The sequence below is a fragment of the Amia ocellicauda genome, chromosome 4 (genome assembly GCF_036373705.1).
Source record: "Amia ocellicauda isolate fAmiCal2 chromosome 4, fAmiCal2.hap1, whole genome shotgun sequence".
Lineage (NCBI taxonomy): Eukaryota > Metazoa > Chordata > Actinopteri > Amiiformes > Amiidae > Amia > Amia ocellicauda.
This window is the reverse complement of record NC_089853.1, coordinates 24,687,202-24,709,879: the sequence shown is the minus strand read 5'-3', so window position 1 is coordinate 24,709,879 and position 22,678 is coordinate 24,687,202. Positions and strand designations below refer to the sequence as shown.

At 44.6% G+C, this 22,678-nt stretch overlaps 1 protein-coding gene across 1 annotated transcript; it reads left to right on the top strand.

The window, feature by feature from the left end:
* Nucleotides 1-242: 242 nt before the first annotated feature.
* adamtsl5 (ADAMTS like 5) lies at nucleotides 243-22,432 on the top strand. Its single transcript, XM_066701556.1, has 13 exons — nucleotides 243-1,660; nucleotides 7,930-8,002; nucleotides 10,786-10,934; nucleotides 12,081-12,141; nucleotides 13,258-13,363; nucleotides 13,787-13,914; nucleotides 15,560-15,683; nucleotides 17,584-17,667; nucleotides 18,817-18,980; nucleotides 19,576-19,810; nucleotides 20,412-20,513; nucleotides 20,801-20,872; nucleotides 21,130-22,432. Exons 1-13 carry the CDS (start codon nucleotides 1,641-1,643, stop codon nucleotides 21,462-21,464), a joined length of 1,653 nt encoding a protein of 550 aa, XP_066557653.1. The 5' UTR covers nucleotides 243-1,640; the 3' UTR covers nucleotides 21,465-22,432.
* The last annotated feature ends 246 nt before the right edge of the window (nucleotides 22,433-22,678 follow it).

Genomic DNA, 22,678 nt, shown 5'->3' with positions numbered 1-22,678 from the left:
TCCCACCCGGCTTTAATTATTTTAAAACTCGCTCTTCAAATCTCTGCCGCAATTTGTTCTTGCCATTAAAGTGCGTGTCCTCGGGAGTGGGAGGGGCAGGGCGCGGGCTCTCTGCTGATTGGGTAACGGAGGAGCGGGGGCGGGACGTGCGCGCTCTCTGATTGGACGGAGAGGATGCGCGGGGCGGGGCTCAGGTACACAGCTCTGGCGGGCGGGCGGGCGGGCGCGCTGAGGGGCTGCAGGAGACGCCTCTCCCATGACATCTCAGGGCGCACATTTCATTCAAAAGTTGGCAAACTTTCTAAAACAACACTATCCAGGTGACTTCCTTTTTATAATATAAGTATATCCCTTTTGCTTAACGTTAGTTGCCTCACCTGGAAGAGAAAGCGGTGGGGATAAGTGGACCCAATAAGTCATATTTGCAGAAAACAAAGTAATGAAGGCATAGGCGGAAAAGACTGGGGCGAGGAAGCCGACCTGCACACCTGCACTGACAGACCTGCGTGATGCGGGAAGCGGCCTGCGCTGGACCCGGACTCCCGCGTCGGTCTGCACAGAGTAGAGGCGGCGGGTCCCGGCGCGCAGCGGCGCAGAGCTGCGGGGAAATGGAAACACATTGCGCTGTCAGCAGCCCTGCCCCCGCCCAGGTGGAAACACAGAGCCCGGCTTGAATTGCTCAACCAAAGGTTAACTTTGAACTTCCAAGGACAGTGCGGACGAAAATAAAGTTGAATGAACCACAGAACCTCATGGACAAGGAGGTGAATTTGAAAGCACCTTTGAAAATGTAGGTTTTAGTGTCTTCTTGTTCATTTACAGGCAACATTCCCTCATTGAAGCGGCATCTCCAGACACACTGAAAAGAAGAGAACACTGACTTTGAATATCATTTTAAGGATACCAAGAAGCTTTTGGAAAGTATTAGACTATATGTTGTTGAAATAGCAACAAAGAAGGGACGCTCTTCCACTCCTTGCTAAATTACTTTTTTTTCTTTTAATGCATCACACTTGCATGACGAAGAAGCCACAGTATCCTGTGTAGACGCTCACCTCTACACGTGTAGTTTTCATAATCCTGCACCTGGTACTATTTTGTGGAAAAAAGGGAAGAGAGTTAAGTAGAGATCTGTCTGGGCTCGTTTTCGATACAGTGATGTGGCGTGCGGAGAGAGAGAGAAAAAGGAAATACAGTATTTGAAGAAAAATGATTAAACAGTAATTATACCCTAGCCAGCGCTCGGAAGGCTCGGAGGTCTTCTCCAGGACCCTGGTGAGATACCTTACAGGCGCCAGGGGTTTGTCAAGGGAAAAAAACTGCACCCATCTCCCGCCCCCCAGTTTTTATTTACTGTATCATTCCTGGAGAGTATTTGAAACCAGTAAACAAAGGATTTCCTTAGTTCAGGGGTTACAATGGGGTGATCCCACAATCATGTCTGGACTATGGGGGCTCCTGCAGTCTTACTGATGCTCACCCCGTTTGCAGAACTTTAATCCGCGGAAACTTTTTTATCCTTTTCATTATTGCTGTTCATTTGATATGCTATGTCTGCTGTGGATGTAGCCTATACCTGAAAGTACAGGAACACTATCCTAAAGCTGGGATTGGTTTTAATCTCCTCGTCGGCAACGAGTATGTCACTGCCAGCTACCAGGTAAGGACATGCTCAGCTCTGTCTTATTTTTGGTTTTGGGTTCCTACAAGGGTCAGTTTTACAGACTGACCTCTAATTTGATGTGTATGTGTAATTATAACTAATAAGAAATATCTATAGATATAGAGATCTAGATCTGCTGTAATAAGACATGCATTATTCGGTAGGTAGAACTATATAGGCAACATCTACATATTAGAAGGACTGAAATTACGGTGTTGTATCCTGATAAAGTACAAAATAAATACAACCAATAGTTGGCTTTTGTATATTATTATTATTATTATTATTATTATTATTGTCAGGATAGAACACATGTAGGCTTTCTTAACCATTCTTTATTAGAGATACCACAGCACTGTCCACTTTGACTGAGATGAGGGTGATTTACTGCCGTGGTGACTTGCCGTTATCATGTCTTCATAACAAGGAATACCTGAAACGACTGGTTGGTTGACATCTGCATTCTTGCATCTGTGTCAGTGGGCAGTGAAAGGAGACAACATAGACATAGACAAATCAAAGTGTATATACTCCCAATGTATGTTGTTTTTTGTTTGAAAGATTTAGCTCTTTAAAAAAATACAGTTTGGTCTTACTCTCCAAGTGCTTAACTATACAACATCAGATCACCGATTGGAATTAACTTTTGGACATGTTCCCATAAGCGTCTTTCTTTCCAGTTGGTTTGAAAAAAAGAGACCCATTCAATACAAAAGCACCTCGAGGCGCATTTAGATGGTCCTTGGCATTATGAATGCGCAGCACAATCAATGATTAATTCAAGGGAATTGTTAAAAGGAAAACAAAAATTATGCAATCATGAATTTTGATATGCAGCCAAAGCATACAGACCTTGGAACTACGCTTTACAAGGCATTCTTGGTCATACCGCACTGTTAGGTATAGGAGGAGGTCTGCATTATTCACACATGCGTCTTTTATTTCCAAAATAGTTCCAAATGTCCTGAGCTATTTATACACATTTCATATTTATCACACACAGTTGGGGAGAATTGTCTGTATTTAAAATATACACTTAGTTAAGTACTCTGGGTTTCAAGAGAGAAGCAGACACAAATAACCCACCCCTTCTTTAATCCCTGTCCCCTCCATGGCACCTACATTGTTTACAGTCAAGATATGAGACTGATGAACAAAGCAGTATCATGACATCTGATGAGATACCTCAAAATGGTTGCCAGAAAAAATATTTCCCAGCAAACAGAAGTGGATTACGTCTCTGACCTTTTTACCAGCTGATCCCTCAATTCAAAATATGTTGTTGTTGTTATGGATTCTAATCTATGTAATGATCTGATGCCATCCTGACTGGTTTAGAAATGAGGGGATTAAAAAGTTATACCTTGGAGAGAGTTTTTTTTCACAAAACACTTGGCATTGGAATGTATATTTGTATGCCAGCCAAATCCCTCTGAGTAGATTTGATGGGCTTATCCCGAGGTGGAGAACTGATCCAATAACATCACCATAAAGGGCCCATTTAACTCTGTGTTCTCGCATATTATCTCAATCACTCACTTATCTTTTTTAAAAGGCTTTGAAATCTTGACAGCTGGAATTTTTCCATCAGATCTGCCCAATATATACTTTAATAAAAGGTTAAAGGTCTGTGGATAATAAGGTTATTGTGGTCAGTAGTATACAACCTTATACACAAGATGGGGTGTTAGTATTATTATTATTATTTTTTTTTATAAGAGTTATTGGTTGTATCTGACTCCAATATTAGAACTTGCTAAAAACAGGACCCTAAATGGACAGATACAATAACTTTGTCCGTGATTATAAAAGGAAATGACTGTAATTCCAATAGTATGATAAGTTCATAGGTTTAAGACCTTGTTCTGGCATGGAATGGATTGGAGCAGCCAGGCCAGTGATTCCTGAGCCAAGGAGCTCGTAAACAAGGGAATGTTTGAGGGAGTCAGGAGTTTATCTGACAGCACTCACTGGCAAAAACTCCACCAATCTCTTGTTTGTAGCCTACGTATCCTCATGATCTGCACAATATTATCCTGTTAACAGAGGTTTTATTGCTTTTCATGTGAAATACATTTACAATCAGAAGTCAACAAAATCTTGCATGAATTTGGAGAAGTGCATTGCAGACTAATTGTATTTTACTGGGGTAAGTATCCCGAATCATCTGCAGTCTATTTACTGACTCCCTGTCTGGCGCGGTCTTCCACAGTCAGGTGCCCCGCGCTGTAGTGCTGCAGTTCTGTCTTTATTACTGACACATGGTGAACTGTGTTTGGGGTCAGAGGTCACATACTCACCTGCGTTCTGTGCAGTCCAGCTGCAAAGAAAACCGTGTACCTGAGATGACATCACACTATTTTAATTTGTCAAAATGTATGTATATATTTACCTAGCTGCCAGGTGGTCCGTAATCTTCCAAATTCCAAAGAGGAATTTAGCTCTGGAAACAGATTGAATGAACTACACAAGCCTGTTCAGCAAATTAATTTACTGATAATCTTTTTGAACTATATTTTGCACTTCTTTGTAAATCACAGGATATTTAGACAGATGGTACTTGGTGCTCAATTATCAGTGTGCTTACCATAGTGACTGATTCAGGGGGCTCTGTCCACACCCAGGGCCACACCCTTACAAGAGGTCAGTCCTTCTAGTGCCCTGTAGGCTGTGGGATAGAGTGTGTTGGAATGGAAACATCACTCACTTTTACCCAGTTCAGTCCTGCAGTGTGTCAAGAGGAGTGTGTCAGAGAGCAGCGTTTCTCTTTCTGTCTCTTTGCGCAGGATACAGTGAGGGAAAAAAGTATTTGATCCCCTGCTGATTTTGTACGTTTGCCCACTGACAAAGAAATGATCAGTCTATAATGTTAATGGTAGATGTATTTTAAGTGAGAGACAGAATAACAACAAAATCACAATTTGCATGTTAATGAGGGAAATAAGTATTTGATCCCCTATCAATCAGCAAGATTTCTGGCTCCCAGGTGTCTTTTATACAGGTAACGAGCTGAGATTAGGAGCACTCTCTAGCACTAGGAGATTAGGAGCTGAGTGCTCCTAATCTCAGCTCGTTACCTGTATAAAAGAAACCTGTCCACAGAAGCAATCAATCAATCAGATTCCAAACTCTCCACCATGGCCAAGACCAAAGAGCTGTCCAAGGATGTCAGGGACAAGATTGTAGACCTACACAAGGCTGGAATGGGCTACAAGACCATCGCCAAGCAGCTTGGTGAGAAGGTGACAACAGTTGGTGCGATTATTCGCAAATGGAAGAAACGCAAAATAACTGTCAGTCTCCTTCGGTCTGGGGCTCCATGCAAGATCTCACCTCGTGGAGTTTCAATGATCATGAGAACGGTGAGGAATCAGCCCAGAACTACACGGGAGGATCTTGTTCATGATCTCAAGGCAGCTGGGACCATAGTCACCAAGAAAACAATTGGTAACACACTATGCCGTGAAGGACTGAAATCCTGCAGCGCCCGCAAGGTCCCCCTGCACAAGAAAGCACATGTACAGGCCCATCTGAAGTTTGCCAATGAACATCTGAATGATTCAGAGGAGAACTGGGTGAAAGTGTTGTGGTCAGATGAGACCAAAATCGAGCTCTTTGGCATCAACTCAACTCGCCGTGTTTGGAGGAGGAGGAATGACCCCAAGAACACCATCCCCACCGTCAAACATGGAGGTGGAAACATTATGCTTTGGGGGTGTTTTTCTGCTAAGCGGACAGGACAACTGCACCGCATCAAAGGGACGATGGACGGGGCCATGTACCGTCAAATCTTGGGTGAGAACCTCCTTCCCTCAGCCAGGGCATTGAAAATGGGTCGTGGATGGATATTCCAGCATGACAATGACCCAAAACACACAGCCAAGGCAACAAAGGAGTGGCTCAAGAAGAAGCACATTAAGGTCCTGGAGTGGCCTAGCCAGTCTCCAGACCTTAATCCCATAGAAAATCTGTGGAGGGAGCTGAAGGTTCGAGTTGCCAAACATCAGCCTCGAAACCTTAATGACTTGGAGAGGATCTGCAAAGAGGAGTGTGACAAAATCCCTCCTGAGATGTGTGCAAACCTGGTGGCCAACTACAAGAAACGTCTGACCTCTGTGATTGCCAACAAGGGTTTTGCCACCAAGTACTAAGTCGAAGGGGTCAAATACTTATTTTACTCATTAACATGCAAATCAATTTATAACTTTTTTTGAAATGCATTTTTCTGGATTTTTTGTTGTTGTTATTCTGTCTCTCACTGTTAAAATACACCTACCATTAAAATTATAGACTGATCGTTTCTTTGTCAGTGGGCAAACGTACAAAATCAGCAGGGGATCAAATACTTTTTTCCCCTCACTGTAGGTGTGGATGGATGTCCCCTCTCTAGCTCAGGAACCCGATCCTGTAGAAAGTCTGCCCTGTGCTTTAGCGTTCTCTTGTGCCATGAGCAGAAATGTGTGTTCCTGTCATACTGTTGTATTTTTTTCCCAAGAAATGTGTGCGTTCTTGTGCGCGAGAGCCTAGAATGAGAGTGACATGTTTTGATGGAGTGATTAATGGCAATAGCCTTTGAACATGTGCCTGGTCTTTCAGGAATCTTTAAGTTTTCAATTAAGACCCTAAAAAATGTTGCTTTTGTAGAAACTAGACAATGTCAGAAACAGAAACAGCTGGTGTCCTGGTTCGTATTGATTAAAAGCCATTTCCGGTCTGACTGCCACTCTGACTCAACACCCTGGTACCATTTGCTCATGATTTTGCACTGCAATTACCTTAATGAGTGTAATTTTGAGATGCTGTGGATTTAACGAGGGTCCCTGGAAAAAAATGACATCAGTTAATAGTCTCTGTAATTAACGAGCAGCTGTGCCCAGTTGTTTTTATTAAAGCTGCACAGGACAGAGGACTTGGCACACAGGCTGGTCAAAGTCAAATCTGATTGCTCCATTGAGATTGGCAGGGGGAAGAAGAGGGGGTAGCAGGGACGTCTGTGGGAGGTGGGGCTGATCAGCAGGGTGTGGAAGAGATGTGTATCTTGCATTTGAACAGGGTGGCTACTGATCTGGGAGGAAGCCAACATCAGTGTTCTGGCAGAGATCCTTCCAAACCCTTAACAGATAAGTTGTGCCTCTGAGAAAAGTAAAACTATTTCAAATTATTTATTTTCTTTAAGAGCAGTGAGTGGGGAAAAACGAATCTTTATGTGGGAGATATAAACTCGTATTAGTCATGCTTGTGATGTTGGTAAATTTCAGGCTTTCCTAGAAACTTTGATGCAAAGCTGTGTCAGTAGTTAACAGTAAGTGGGGGGGCTTCCAAGATTTCCGAGGAGATGTCTGGAGTGTTTTTATTACACTGCTCTTCCTTTGTATGATTCACAGCACTTATCGCTTCTGCACACTTTGGGATGTCAGAAGCGTGGTGCAGTAACATTCAAGAACTAGTTGATAAGGCAGTAATGAATCCCTCTTATAGCAGAGTTTTCAGCATGCTCAAGAGGAATATGGGCTACAAGACCATATAAAGGTCAGGATGCTTTACCTGCTCTCTAAGTCCTTGGAAGTCCACAAACTCCTATTCCTATTTCTATAGTCACATTAATAGGATTGTTCACAGATGAGGTTTAGCCAAGGGAAGCCTGATGAGATCTTAAGACTTTTGTTGTTGTGCATTTTGGTTTGTTGTGTTTTCTGAGGGTTTTGTGATGGAATGGTTACATTATCAAAATGTAGCACAGAATGATCACAAAGATGATTCCATCTCTTTTGTTGATGGGCACACCTGAATGCACACACTACCTATTCCTGAACCTTAGTGCCTAATGTTTCCTAGTGGTTTTTGATGAAGACCGCAACAGAAACCTTTTGCACACAGACATGGCAACATTTATAACTGTTTGGCAGGTTGGTGTTGCAGGCCCCTGTTCCCTTTAAACTCATGGCAGCAGCTCCTCTCGGCATGTTGGGGTGCTGGGAGCTTGGTGAACCCCAGCAGTCCTCTCTCCGGGGGTGGGAGTTAATGATTCCCAGTGTATGAAGGGGAATTCCTGACCTTGGCTCTTCTCCACAGGGGCTTGGCTGTCATGGCAGGTCTGACTGGGCTATTTGTTGTTATTAATGTCTGCCCTGTGACCCTGGGCCAGGGCTCTTGTGCTAAGTGGGCTTTAAGTGTCTGCCTCTCTCTCTCTGCCCCTGATTAAATCTCAGAGGGGTGTGGGTATAATTGAATAACAGTGTTTATTTTCCTCTCCTCTCTGTTTTCAGGAGGCTGTCTCAATGCGCAGCTCTGACCTTCATCACTCTGCTGGTCTGCCCAGTTTGCCTGTCCTCCCGGCACGTAAGGCACTCTTGTTCGTTTACACAACCTTTACACCTCGTTAGCAATGGCGTGGAAGCCCGGACACCCACTGGGATTGTGCTCTGGAGACAAATATTTATTTATTAAAATTTTGTAATGTTTCTTGATTTTGACAGTGCATCCTTGCATGAGCATCCTTGCAGGCCCAGGCCCAGCCTGCAGATCCTGTGGCATTGTACATTTGTCTGTCAAAGCTGGCTGGGATATGTACTTTAAACTTGCATGACCGTACACTTGAATCTCAGTATACAGCACATTTAATCAAAACATTTCAAACTCTGTAACAATGCCGAGAATAAAGGTATTGAAGGTCAGAAATCAAATAAAAAGGCAGTCCAATGTTTCTTTTAGCACTTCCAAGGAAATAGGTTGTTCTTTCTCTGTGATAACACAAAAATATGATACCACTTCAGAACTGCTTCAGAAACCACTACTACAGCTCTGTCAGTCTGACAGCTATAGTGTGAAACCAGAGAGAAAAAGCTGCAATGGGGGGGAAGTGTTTTTGTGACCATGGTGTGTGGTAAGGGTGGTGTGCTTTTCAGCACCTCAAGGGGCCCTAATAGATTCTGACAGGTTTTGTCTCTCCACCTTCTACTGGTACCTCCGTGTCCTCTTTTCCTCTTTGTACTCATATCTTTCATCACTCTGTCGAAGGGTGAGGTGGGAAGGTGACGTGGGGTATAGGGGGCTTTTATTAGCCTCCGCAAGGAGGGATTCCCCCCCTGGGAGAGAGAGGGCCTGAGACACACACACACACACACACACACACACACACACTCCCCAGACAAAGACACTGTTTTTATTAGCACAACTTGCTCTTTGAATTCCATTCCCCCCCAAATAGCTCACTAGGGATGTCAAAGGCTCAGAGGCACTCCCTTTCACGTTACCTCCACAATCCCAGGGTACAGGGCTAACAGCTGCAGCAGAAGTATTATAAATATTTACTGCAGTGTTCTTGGCATTTGCTGGCCTGCTATTAACCATTTTCTGAATACCTTCTGATTTAATAGCCTTTTCTAGGCTAGTCCTCCAGCCTGGCTCAGCATCATTTCCCAGTTTTTTTCTTATGCGTTCACTCCAGAAAGGGATTGGGCTTGGATTACAGAAGCGAAGCCTTCAGGCCATCACCCTCGATCCTCAACCAGATCATTCTGGGCAATGTTGGCGGTTCTTCCCCAAAACGTTTCCACCTGTGGTCCTGTTTTAAACACTAGTTTCTAAGAATAACCGGAGGGAGCCTGGGGGCTCCAGAGGTCAAAGGCCAGTGTATTAATCTGTAGCAACAGCGATCCCCTTCTCCAGCTGTTATCAACACTAATTTGGGTTTCCGTCTTGGCAGTAATGAGGGCAGTTCCAGGTCAGTCTGCATTGAAAAATGATGGACTGTAAGAATTACTACAGCGCTGTGGTGTGGTCAGTCATGTGTCATTAATCCTTCACAGACAGGGCCGATGTCCATCAGTCACACAGCAGTAATAATCCACCTTGTACACCACAGAAAACAAACAGACAACTGGCAGCGTTCTCTTGCTGGATTTCAAGTCTCATATTTAATTGATCTCTTCGGTCATATATGTTAGTGGGTTCACGTGCAGTTGCATATTATCATCTGTTACATATTTATTTCCAAATTGAGACATCAGAATTCAATAAAACTATAACCTACAGGATATATATAGTATGCATATAATTCTCTATGATCAGATTTAAACAGGTTTCACTGCCATTGAGGGATTCAAAGAGTTAAGCCTGAAGACTATAAAAGGAGTATGGAATATGGAAGATGAACGGGAGTGTTGCCAGGGAAATTCACCTTTAGGGGAAATGTCTGGAATGCATTTCAAATGCAGTATTTCTACTGTTGATTTGTTCTATATTGTTTAGCAATGTTTACAGTTAACACAATGCACACAGCATTCATGCTTGAAATAGATTTATGGTGGAACAGCAATAAATGTGTTCTGATTTCATATGGAGAGCTCTTGAGCTGCATGGCAGGCCAGAGGCATTTTCATTCACTCAGCGGGAGGAGGGAGTGCCTGCACCCCACGCCCACTCCAGTTCCACAGAACTCTCTCCCCAGTGAGGAGAAGTCTATTTATGACCGATAACCAAAGTCAATGGCATTGCTCTGTTGTTTCCCTTATTCTTAGAATAAGCCTAGGGTTTAGACAAGGAATGCCAGCGTATTTTTATACAGGGGAATAATGTGTCCTTAGCTATGAAATACTGACCGCAATTTCACTAATGCAGATTGCCGGGAATCCTGTCATGGGGTGGGAATGTATTCTGGTCTGCTCTGATGAATGCTGAAGGGCTAAATGATTGACCAGTTATTGCAGGCATCTTGGCACCCTGGGAGAAATTATCTTGGGTCCGGGCAGCGAGCAGAAGCCTGGTAATAGGAAGGAATTTACTGGGTCAGCAGTGACAGTGGGGAGCAGGGCTCAGCTCAAAGACTGACGGTTTTCTTGATGTGTTCGATGGAGTGCGACTCGCAGGACATTGTTTTCTCCCTCACTCTGGGTGCTCGGCTCCCTCTGCTATACTCTCCCTCACTGTTTTCAGTATCAGTGTTTCTGTGCCATTGCCTTCTGTCTTCTCACACTCCCTCTCTTCCTCCCCCACTTCTTTCCCACATTTTCCTGCCTTCCTGCCAACTCTGTTTCTCACCCTTGGTCCCTCCCTCTCTCCCCAGTGGGACATATCTTCCCCTCTCTCGTGCTCTTACCATCTCTCTCCCTCGGTCATCCCAGGGCTCTCTGGGAAATCCATCCACCCTCCCAGGCCGCGCCCGTCGTCAGCTGCGCTACGTGAACGAGTGGAGCTCCTGGAGCGGCTGGTCTGCCTGCTCACGCACCTGCGGAGGGGGCGCCTCTGTCCGCAGTCGCACCTGCATTACCAGGTAAGTAAAAGGGATGTCTTTGCCCTCCACCCCTACCCTCCGCACAGTCACACCTGGCTTCTCTCACACTCTGTCTCTATCTCTGCTGTTAAGAGCAGGGTTCCCCGTTTCAGTACTGGATGTCAACTGTATCTTCTGTGTTGTTCCAACTGAGCAAAGGCATTCAACGCTAAAACATGGAAGATTAGTTAAAGGGTTTATTTTGAGTCTCCAAATACAAGACTGAGAACTCTTGTCTTAGGAAATGTGTTGTACAGCAAGGTATATGAAGCAGAAGGATTCACCCTCAGGGATCTGGAGTCAGCTTAAATTTCTGTTAATCACAGTACTAAATGCAACCGTTCCTTGTCCTTTTGGGATTATGTCTAGAAAACCACACACACACAACTGTTATTTTTGCATAGATGTGAGCAGGATTGGAATGTCCATTGAAGAATTGCCTCTTTAAGAATCTGTAAGTCACAGTTCAGACCTCACAGACAAAAGAGCCTTTGCTTTTTGTGTTTGCAAGTGTGTTGGGGGTAAAATTCCCAGTTGTGTTTTCTGGGAAAGAAAATATTTTTGTGTTTATATCTCTTGTTTGAATATTTTATGAATGAGGAAGGTAATAGCCAGCTTTTAGGATGACTCTTTCATGGGTGTAGTCTGTTTAGTGTGTGTTATCTGTTTCTGGAGTTTCCCTGCACGTACCTTACCAGTGTGGTGTTGGATAACTATAGGCACTAATTCACAGGGATTGCTATTCACTCCCAAACTATTTAAAAACAATTTCTCAAGTTAAAAACTTACAATACATTTCTACCAGGGCGTACAAATATGAATAATTTAAAACGTGAGTAAATCTTAATCAAAATGAAAAGTATCATTAAAAAATACATTTTGTAAATGACTACAGTATATCCATACACATTTCTAGCCGATAGAATAATCTCAGCCAGACTTTATGTATTCCTTTAGGAGATCCACATTTGCAATTTATTAAAACTTCAATGCCTCTCTTGGTAAAAGAAAGAAGAATAAGCCGGAGCTACAATGTGGCTCTTATTGCCATACTTGAATGAAATTCTTCTAAATAAGAAACAAGATCTTGATTGAAGACAGTCCAGTACTGAGATGACTGTGTGTGGGGGGGCTTTTCTTTTACAGGAACCCACTTGGGGGGCCATGTTCGGGGGAACCCAGGCAGTACAAAATCTGCAATAGCAAGGTGAGGAACCCCACTAAAACCATGCTAAGCATAAATGTGCAGATAGACATACCAGACAATAGATTTCATCCTGCCATACACTGTTAGACAGAAATGACAGACTGGCCTCAGCCGGCCCATTATGTCTGCAAAAGGCTTGTTACAGTACGCAGGGCTCTGCTCGATTCTCACCCCAGTCGGGTGCTTGTTTGCTAAGCACGACTGTAAATATTTAAGAATTGATATCCGCAGTGTAAATAAGGGCAGATAACTATGTTGATCAAGATAACTTATTTATTTTTAGATGTTGACGACATCTGGGTGACGACTAAACTTATGTAAGCGTGAAGTGATTAAGCATGAAGTCTACCTGCCCACTCTGTCACCACATCCACCCCACATTCCGGCGCTTACTCAAGACACATCTCTTCCGACAGCACTTGTAATATTAGTCCTCTATCCCTGCTAGATAGCACTTCAGATTATTATGCTCCTCACGTTCTTGATTGTTTTCCTCCTTGCTCCCTTTCCCATAACCCTAGTCTGTAACCCTACATCTTGACAGCACTTAGCTTTCACCATCCAGGATGTAGGAAGTCTCTTACTGTACTTGTGTAAATTGTAATTGGAATTTGTAAAATGTATTATTTTGAATTGCTATGTTTTAGCTAAGTTGAATTTGTAATGATTGATGCCTTGTACTTCTCTGTATTTTTGCACTTATGTTGTAAGTCGCCCTGGATAAGGGCGTCTGCCAAGAAATAAAAATAATAATAATAATAATAATAATGTTGTTCAAGCATAGCACATACATACGTACCCTATGTAACCAAGTGAAATCAGTCACTTTGTTTGTCGTCGGGCATTTGTGTACCATGGTCCAGTTTGCACTCTCTCGAGGAAGACTATGGGTACAGGGTGTGGGGGGAGCACGTGTACCTGCGTGCTCACGTGTGTGTGGATACAGCTGATGATGACTCAATGGAGTGTGTGTTAGTGAAGGCAGAGTGTTTGATAACGACATAGTTGAGAGGTGACGCAGTGTTGAGGGAGTGGGTTACTGCAGGATTGCGGCTCTGTGCTCTGTCTTTCTTCGTGCCGGGTGGGGCGTGACCTCTGCTCATCTGTCATGTGCAGGAGTGTGCAGCGGGGTCGGTGGAGTTTCGGGAGCTGCAGTGCGCTGCCTTCAATGACAGGCCCATTCTGGGTGGAGGCACGTACAAGTGGACACCGTTTCATGGAGGTGAGAGAGCCCAGATCAATCCTGTGTCCGTTCTCTCTGTGGATAGTGCCTCTAATGCATGTACCATGTTTCAGTCTCCCTTCAAGGCACTGTTACTGTGTGTGTGTAATTCGAAAGGCTGCCAGCCTTGGTCATTTCATTCTGTTTGGTTGCAAGTCTTGGTTTGCACAAATCCTTAATTATTAAAATGATCTTCAGCTGCGGGATCAACAAAGCAACTGAAGTAGCACTAAGACAGAAGTCTACAATGGAATGGAATTGCCAGCTTTCCTTGGTATAGTTCAACTTACTTCACACTCATCTTTTAATCCTGTCTGTGCCTCCAGTCTCCAAACCCATATATCCTCCAGCTTGGCACTTCGCTTAGCCTTCCACCACCCCTATCCCATCTCCCCTCTCACTCTCTCCCTTTGCCTCCTTCAGGTTCCAACCCCTGTGAGCTGAGCTGCCTGGCAGTTGGGAACAATTTCTACTATAACTTTGGGCGAGTTCTGGATGGAACACCTTGCCAGACAGAGCCCGGCGGAGTCTGTGTCAATGGACGCTGTTTGGTGAGTCATAGTTTAGCTTATTCCACATATCATTTGTATAAATTGACAAATAATAAAAGGTTCACCTTTTGATGCCCTGGACCTGCTAGTTTGTTTCAGACATGGAATAGCATTTTAGCTATCACTCTCTGAATCCTCTGCAATGTATTTCAACTGGTACCATCAGAGTGAACAACAGACGTGAGGTTGCCTTGGCCTCATGGAAAAAATTAAACCATTAATTTCCTGCCATTTCCCAGAGCCCTGGTTTGCCTAGCTATCGCTCACATTTTAATCTCTCTAATAATTTGGGCCTCTCTCTCGCTAATTTCCTGCAAAGTGATGAATTATGAAATGTAAATGGTAATTCTCCTTGATAGCAGTTGCAAGTCGGCCTTGGATCTTAAGGTAGGGAGCCCAGTGCAATTTGTATCATAAGGGGGGGTAGTGTGCATGTCAAAGTAGAATTTATGGAGTGTGAGGTCAGCAGTGCTCACAATCTGGTCAAGGTCAGAGGGCTCGCACAAAGAGAGACTGCTCCAGAGATGAAGCAGACATTGACCAGAGCCTGTGTTTGATTGAACCCAGACCCACTGCCTGACCCCAAACATACAGTCCATGTCCAGGATACCTGCTCCGTCTGTCTCCCTGCATGTCTGTACTTTTTAATTTGTATCCTGCTGATACTGTATACTGTGCCCCCCCAGGGTTTTACAGTAAGCGTGTGTTGCTTTGGAGACCGCCCCGACGTATGATGGTATCAACCCCCGGAGAAGAGGGTGTTTAATTATATGTTCCTCGGAGTGCGGTGGAATATTCTCACACCTCCTCCAATAGCTTTCATCGCAGTGCAGGAGGTCTTCAGTGCTGAGGCACAATCCCTCCACTGAGGGCTCCCAGGCACTGAGCTGTGGAAGGCATTGGTATTCACGCATCCACTTTTCCAGCTCAGCGTTGACACCAGAGCCCCTTCTCTTCCGCAGGAATACCTGCCACACAGCCTTGTGTGCTGCAGAACAACAACAGCACCAGCAACACCATCACCCTCGGTCTCTCTCACCTGCTACCCCTCCTCTCCCTCTCTCACAGTCCGGGGAGAGCCTCTTCTTATCACCCATTTAATCTCAGCGTTTCGCCACGCCCCTTTTACCTTTGTTTCCTTTGGTAAATATCCGCGGGTCATGGCAGTTTCAGTCAGTGACGTGATGGGTGGTTCCGGGTGGCTGGCCGCACTCGGGAGCCGTCTGACACGTTTGAGAGGAAGAGAGGGCGGGTCACCTCCCTCGTCTCTCCCCATGTTCATTCCCCCCAGGAGATTACGGTTTCTGTCCCAGGATGAAAAATTAGTCATTGGAGATACAACATTAAAGTCTTGAACACTGCCTTCTTTCAATAAAGTCACACCTGATTCAGGGATGTCTCAATAACTTCCCCTGATCCCAGTTCCGATTGGTGAAATGGACTAGTTTACAGTGAAGCCCTCTTTTCCCTGCCTTTCAAGATTGTGTCTTCCTGCCCAGTCCAGAAGTGAGAGTTTAGACAATGTTCAATCAGCCATAGCTTGATGCAAGTGAGGAGAGTGATTCAGAAGGAGGGGTGGAAAGTTGGGTTGGGTGTGGCTTTTGTGGATGAGCATCTGATTGCTGTGCTGTCTGTTGTGCTGCAGAAACCTGGCTGTGACCTCATCCTGGGCTCAGAGCAGAAGGAAGATGCCTGTATGGTGTGCGGGGGCCACAATTCCACCTGCCTGCACCACCACAGTGTGTACCAGAGCCACAGCCAGATTGCCGGTCAGTGCCACACGCACATCACATCACAGCTGTGCCAACCATGTATAATAACATACAATTTACCCTGCAGAACAGCCCTGAACACACTCAAAGCCTTAGGGGCACCATATTGAGCATTACAAAATATATATATATATATATAGATTTACGATTTCAAACATTCACAAACACAATACAAAGCTATGCATTGCCTGCCATGAACACTGAGTTGGAAGATAGACCCAACCATGAAGAGGGCCTTCAGTCTAGAGGACTGAGGGAAATCTAACCCTAACTTTGCTTCCGAAGACAGACCCTGAATGTTCATGAGTCATACACACAGCCCTGACACCTCACGTCTCCCTTGGCATCAGGTCTTCTTGTTAAACAGTACCTCTTTATGAAAGACCTCGCGTAGGCAGAGTGAAAATACTTGGCATAATTCTCTCTCGATTGAGTAAGAAGAACATGGGCGATAATACTCGCTTTGTTTGTGCCGTTGAAAACACACTAGTATGGCTTCTCCTGCAGCTGTATTTCTGAATAAAATAACATATTTAAAGTGGCCAAGAGCCCCACACTGCTGCCCTGATATCAAAAGGGTGCAGAACACAAGATTTTTTTTTAACAAATTAAAAGGACAGCTTTGTGCCAGACCATAGGCGGAAATCCCAGGGGGTACAGGGGGGACACGACCTCCCCATCCTGGTAAAAATATGATTTGTCCCCCCCCCCGATATATCACTGTAAACATAACTACTTAAATGAGAACTTTATATATATTTTTAAACAGGAGATGCACTGTAGATCCGTCATGGCTGACACGGCAAGGGAAGGGATTGACTCGCACTTTTACAGTTCAAATTATGAAGGTTTCTGTGGCTTACAGGTCGCAGTTAGCTGTGCTGCTGTGTCTTTTGTTTAGTACAGAAAAGGCGTTTTTTGTTCAGTTCAGCTCAAAAACATGATCGGATTATGTGAACAAGTAATCTGGTGAGTAACTTCTACATTTGTATAATTTGCAAAGTGCAAAATAGTCAAAATAAAATGATTTGATGTCTATCATGAGTAAAACTCTGTTAATGTTTTGTATCCATATTATTATTATTATTATTATTATTATTATTATTAATAATAATAATATTTATTTATTAGCAGATGCCCTTGTCCAAGGCGACTTACAAAATATCAGATCAATACAAAGTGCAATAATACAGTGCAATAATACAGAGCAGTTCAGGCATAATACATTTTACAAATTTAGAATTGACACAAGTGTATAGGAGAACAGTAAGCAATATATAAGGTCTTACAATATGCACAGTAGGCTACATAATACAGTATTAAAAAAAAAAAAAAAAAAAAGGGTCAAATCAGGGGCAAGGGTTGCGACTCTGCTTCCCCACTAGATGTTAGAACTGACTACCTGACATACAGTATAAAATGAAAACATTACCATGGGCTCAGTACAATATACGAGGTGAAATTAATGTGAGTTAATCTCTGTTTTCACCATGTTTATTTCTGATGTCAAAAGTGATTTGGCACAAGGGCTGACATTTTTGCATTCTATATTAAGAAGTAGGTCTTGTTTGGGATATGAAATCAGCCCCCCAGTATTGATAGCATCCTGTCTGCTCGATAAGAAGGATATAGAATCCGATCCTGCTCTGCAACCACATGCAAACCACGCCCCCCAAACCCACACCCCACCCCTCCCTGAAATCTATGTCCCCCCCAACCCTGAAAACAAACCTACTCCCATATGCCAGACCTTTTATGAAAGCCATTATACAAAATACTTTTTGAATACTTGCGTGCTCTAAAGCAGTCCATTGTTGCTGTATCATCATGCAAGTTAAGAACGTAAAGACCCTGAATCTGCTGTGATGCAGCTCCACGTGTCTGTCTCCCCCTTCAGGCCCATTCGGATACAATGAGGTGACTATGATTCCTGCAGGGGCCACTCACATCCGAGTCACCGACAACAGCAAGAACTACCTGGGTAAGAGTGAGCTCTCTCAAACCTGATCCTCCTAATAGTGAACAATAGACTTTTTCATGATTAAATCATTAAAATGTACATTGTGACATGAATGCCACTTAAAGAGAACCTCTATGCAGTTTATTCATGTTGAGTAACACACTGTGTTAACATTTTGCTTAGCTTTTTTTCCACAAACATGTGAAAAACTGAGTTGTTTATCATCACAGTCCCTGACATAACTGCCCTGACTGCTGAATACTTTACTTTGCTATTAGCCTGAGATCCTGGGGAACACATGGGGCAGATTTCCACTGTCTTCTGTGTCACTCCCAGTGGCAGGTGGGACGAGGCCACACTGGACCAGCGCAGGTTGATCTCTGCAGTCTCAGTGACACAATAAATCTGTTCCCATCATGGATATGTACATCAAAAGAGACCTGAACCCGAGGCTAGAAAAGCACTAATCCACCCCTCCTCCCATCCTGAGGTCCTGCGGGGTTGTGTGTGTATGTCGCCATGAACACCCTACCCAGCATACTTTCCACCGCCTGCTTGGGACAAAAATAATGTGCGCTCAAAATGGAAAAGTAATTTAATGAAATCAACAATCAGAGGGGTAGAGGAGGGGTTTGAAATATTGCCTCAGATCAAACATTTTCCATAGAGACATCACCCTATAATAAGAAGATATAAGCAGGTTTTAACAATGCGCCGTTGAGTGGTCATGTCTCAGCAGAGAATGCATCCTCTGGCACACAAGCTTCATCCACATAATCTGTGTAAATTAGTTTGCTATTTCTGGCCAGAGTACACGAGGGGACTGGGATCAGAGAAGTGTGCCGGGTGCTGGCCAATTCTTGCCCATTATAAACACTGGAATGAGGAAGATTAATGGCACTCCCACCTCGACAGCTTTCCCCGAATTACTACCAGTCTGCTTTCCCAGGCTTCCTCTAGTGGTCATGAGCAGTATGTGTAGTAGATCTAGGTTTATTCACAACTTTTGTAATACCTGTCCTACAAGAGACTAGCACAGTAGTGTGACAACTAAAGCCTTGTATAGTAGCAGTTGTCTTGCTTCCTTAACTGGCAGTGGTGCTGCTGAGCGGAGGTGCCACCCATGGCTCTGTCACTCCACTCACTAACCCCTCCTTACTTGCCCGTCAGCACTGCAGAACGGGCACGCCCAGTTCATCATCAACGGCAACTGGAAGATCAACGTACCTGGGGAGTACAGGGTGGCTGGGACCAAGCTACTGTACAAGCGCTCTGCAGACCTGTGGGAGAGCTTTGAGGCCATGGGGCCCACCCAGGAGGACCTGCACATCATGGTGAGTGGCACTCATCCGCACTCATCTGCTCAGCCAGTGCAGGAATCGCAGGAATTCTTTCTCCGTGCGCCAGAGCACTGTGTTAAGCCCCTCCAGCTTTGATAGGGACGTGGGTTTGGTTGATTTGATGAACACGAATGAATGGGGGAACACACCCCTCTGCCCTGTCCTCTCCCCTCAGGCTGTGCAAGTCCATTATACCATTGTACTGCTTGATGTCTTGCTTTTCCATTCTCCTGGATTATCATAACTTGATTCTTCAGTTATTATGCCTTTTATAAATCCTATTGAGCCATTACAGTCATTCCAGAGACGGGGCTGTGCAAATCATTACCGGTGAACCCTGCACTGGTAAAGCCTTCCCGGACCTGTGGAGCTGAGCTGCTTTCATCAAGCAACCTGAGATCTATAACTTTTTCCTGTTGTTGACTATATAAATTGAAGGATAGGCAATAATGCTGAATTTCATATGGGCAGCTCAGAAAAGTCCAGATTTGTGCCACCATGTACTTTCGCTTTTATTTTTCCACAGACACAACTATATGGTTTGTGCAGGAAATTGGGGATGACTTTAAATGCCATGTTTTCTGTGCAGGTGTTGTCCACTGATAGGAATTCTGGGATTGAATATGAGTACTGGTTGCCCCCTGATCGCTACGCCCTGTACCACGGGAGGAAGAGCCCACTGCGGCAGCCACACCACACGGACAGTTTTCCACCATGGCAACCACCCACCACCACGCCTACTGTCACAACAACCACCACCTCCACAACCCCAACCACCACCACCACGACCAGGCCACCGCCCATTGGCTCCCGCCCACTGTGGGGTGAGATGATGTCTCTTTACCTCTAATGCGTATTCCCGTGTCTGAAGTCCAAGGCCACAATCAAACACTTCTAATCTCGTCCCTGCACTTTAACCAGTCCCCTCCCTGTGTTGTATTTTCATTCATTCCATGTTCAGGAATCAGGAGTGTAACAATGGGCCAATAGTCAATAATTATTAATGTTTACCATTTTGTTCCCCTGAAAGTCAAATGTTTGTTTCCCTCACTAGAGAGAGACATGTAGCAGTGTGTTTGTTATCAGAACGCCAGTCCCTGTAAACTGCTGATGGTATTTTTAGAACCAATGACCTGAAAAAACACTTCTGTCAAACCAGTGCTTTCTTAAATTAGATGAAGAGGGAGGAGAGATGCAAATATATCACACCTGCTCAGAGACTTCTTAATGCTTCCCTTTTCTTCTTAAAATACTTAATAGGAAGTGATTTATCTTGTGGTTTTTCTTTTTCTTTTTTTGCCGTTGTTTAATCTCCACTGGTGTCAGTTACATGATCTTAATCCCGGCTGACATTGTTGGGCTTTGTGACCGTGCTGTGAGCGGGTTGCTAGGCAGCAGGCTGGGCTGACCGTGTGTCCCTCTCAGTCCCTGCAGGGCCCAGGCCAGGACACCCCCCCCACCAGCCCCAGGCCCGGCTGGAGAGAGACGAGAACCGCAGCAACCTGCTCCCGCACCCGCCGCGCGCAGGTCAGCACCCACGTGCCCGGCGCCTCTCCCATGTTGCTTAGGACTCATTCAGTTGTTTACAGAGCCCTGCCCTCTCATGTGAGCTGCCACTGACACACATGCTTTGCATCATACACGGCTTGACGCAGACAATATTATAGGGTGATCGACCTATAGTGTATTTAAAGAGAACAGCTGTTGGTGTATTTTGGTGGAGGCCTTGCTCATTTTAATATGGCATGGAGGAGTGTAAGATGCTGATCTATAAATTGTTTGCTTTACTTTATCGGTTGACCTCGTTCCTGCAGGGCATTGTGGGAAGTGCAGGAGAGTGCGGGGCAAAGGAGAACGCCAAAAACAGTACTGCCAAAAGGACTTCGGTGAGTCTCATCGTGTCGCCTGAGATGATGTTTGTGTTTCCAGGAGAGTGTGAGGCCTACATAGGACTTCAATCACTGCTTGCTCAGTAAATTTGAATGTACATTGACCTCTGTTGCATAAGATTGTCACTCCTCAGTCCTCAGTGAGGAACTGTGAACAAAGGGACTGTGTGCACCAGTTTGTTACCTGTCCATTTAAGGAGTTAGCCAGTCCCTCATCTCTCCCCATAAGTGTCCATCTCTCTTGTATCTGGCAGTGTTCCGGGGAAAGGTCCTGGGGAAGCAGGACCGCGGGGAGGAGACACGCTACGACGTGCAGATCATCCACACGTACCGCAACCGTTTCCGCCTGGAGCACCGCGAGTTCCTGTGGGTGCCCAACGCGTGCGACTGCCCATCGTTGGACGTGGGGCACCACTACATCATGATGGCCCGGCGCCACGTCAACTATGAGCGGACACTCAACCGTATCCTGCTGGAGGCCGACAGCTACGTCCGCCCCTACCGCACCCGTGAGGACATGCTGCTGCGCCCCCTAGAGGAGAAGTGCAGTAACCAGGGACCCAAAGAGCCCTCCGAGCTGAGAGGCTAGCACTCCGAAGACGCAAAACACGCACACGCACACGCACAGACACCTTCTCTCTTGGACAGCGCATCCTGGAGCCGCACACGCAACCAGAGGAGACCGGCCAAGGTGTTTGTAATGACCCACAGGGCCAACATCAGGGGGAGGGAGCTCGGAGAACTGTTTTGAGGACCATTTAATAGATATCCGGGAGGCGTGATGCTCAGAATAGAGATCACGCTGAATGATGAAAATAGAATTTAAAAAAATAACAGAAAAGAGTCCAGGAAATCCATGAAGTTGCCAGTATGATTTGGAGGACATGCCCACCTGAACAACAGCAACAGCACAACTCTGAATCTCAATGGATGAACAGAGGAAGGTAGTCTGCTGAGGTTTACCACTTAACCACCACTTTAAAAGGTGCAATAAATATCTGGGGAAGAAAAATAAATCAATGCAAAAAAATGCCTTTGATTAAAAATAACAAAGATGTCAGTGGTGCATATTTAGTACTATGTTACTGTAAGGAAGTCTCATAAGTAACTCCTGCTGAGCTTTTTAATTGTATGTCAGCCTGCATAGTAAACAGTACTGGTTCTCTTGCCAGGAGTCAGAGCACCTCCCACAGCTCAGCACCACAGACAGGGCCTGGGCCTTAAACAGCCCATCACCCTGAGTGTGTGTAGGATTTAGTTAGATCTTAAACTCTGTGTTTGTGTTTGATTGCCTGCCCTTTGCCCACTAACCGAACCCCACCTCTTTAAGACAGCACTGTGTATTGGTCTGTGCCATATTTATGAAGCCAAAGGATAGAGAGAAGAAAAATCACTGGTTTATAAGCGATAAATGCATTTATACAGGTGTATTGTTTCTAAAGTATTGCCACTATTTTTCAATCTAACAAAGTGTATTTTATTACTATTTGAATATTATAATTATTTTGTATTATTGTTGTTATTATCCTTTAATAATATAAAATGTACATAATCCTCCATGAAGCCATGATTCTTCTGTATCTTTACCTCCATTAGCAACCTGTCTGTAGATACAAGATACATGGGTGGTCCACATGAAAAAAAAAAAAACATGGGATAATATCAAGACTGAACTTCATTTTCTATTTGGCCTCTTGTGAGTTTATCAAAACTAATCTTCTCAAGCCAAAACAGAATGTGTTCCAGACCAATTTCATCTTTTTGACTCATTCCCATGTCTGTAAGAGCTACCCGTGTCACTGC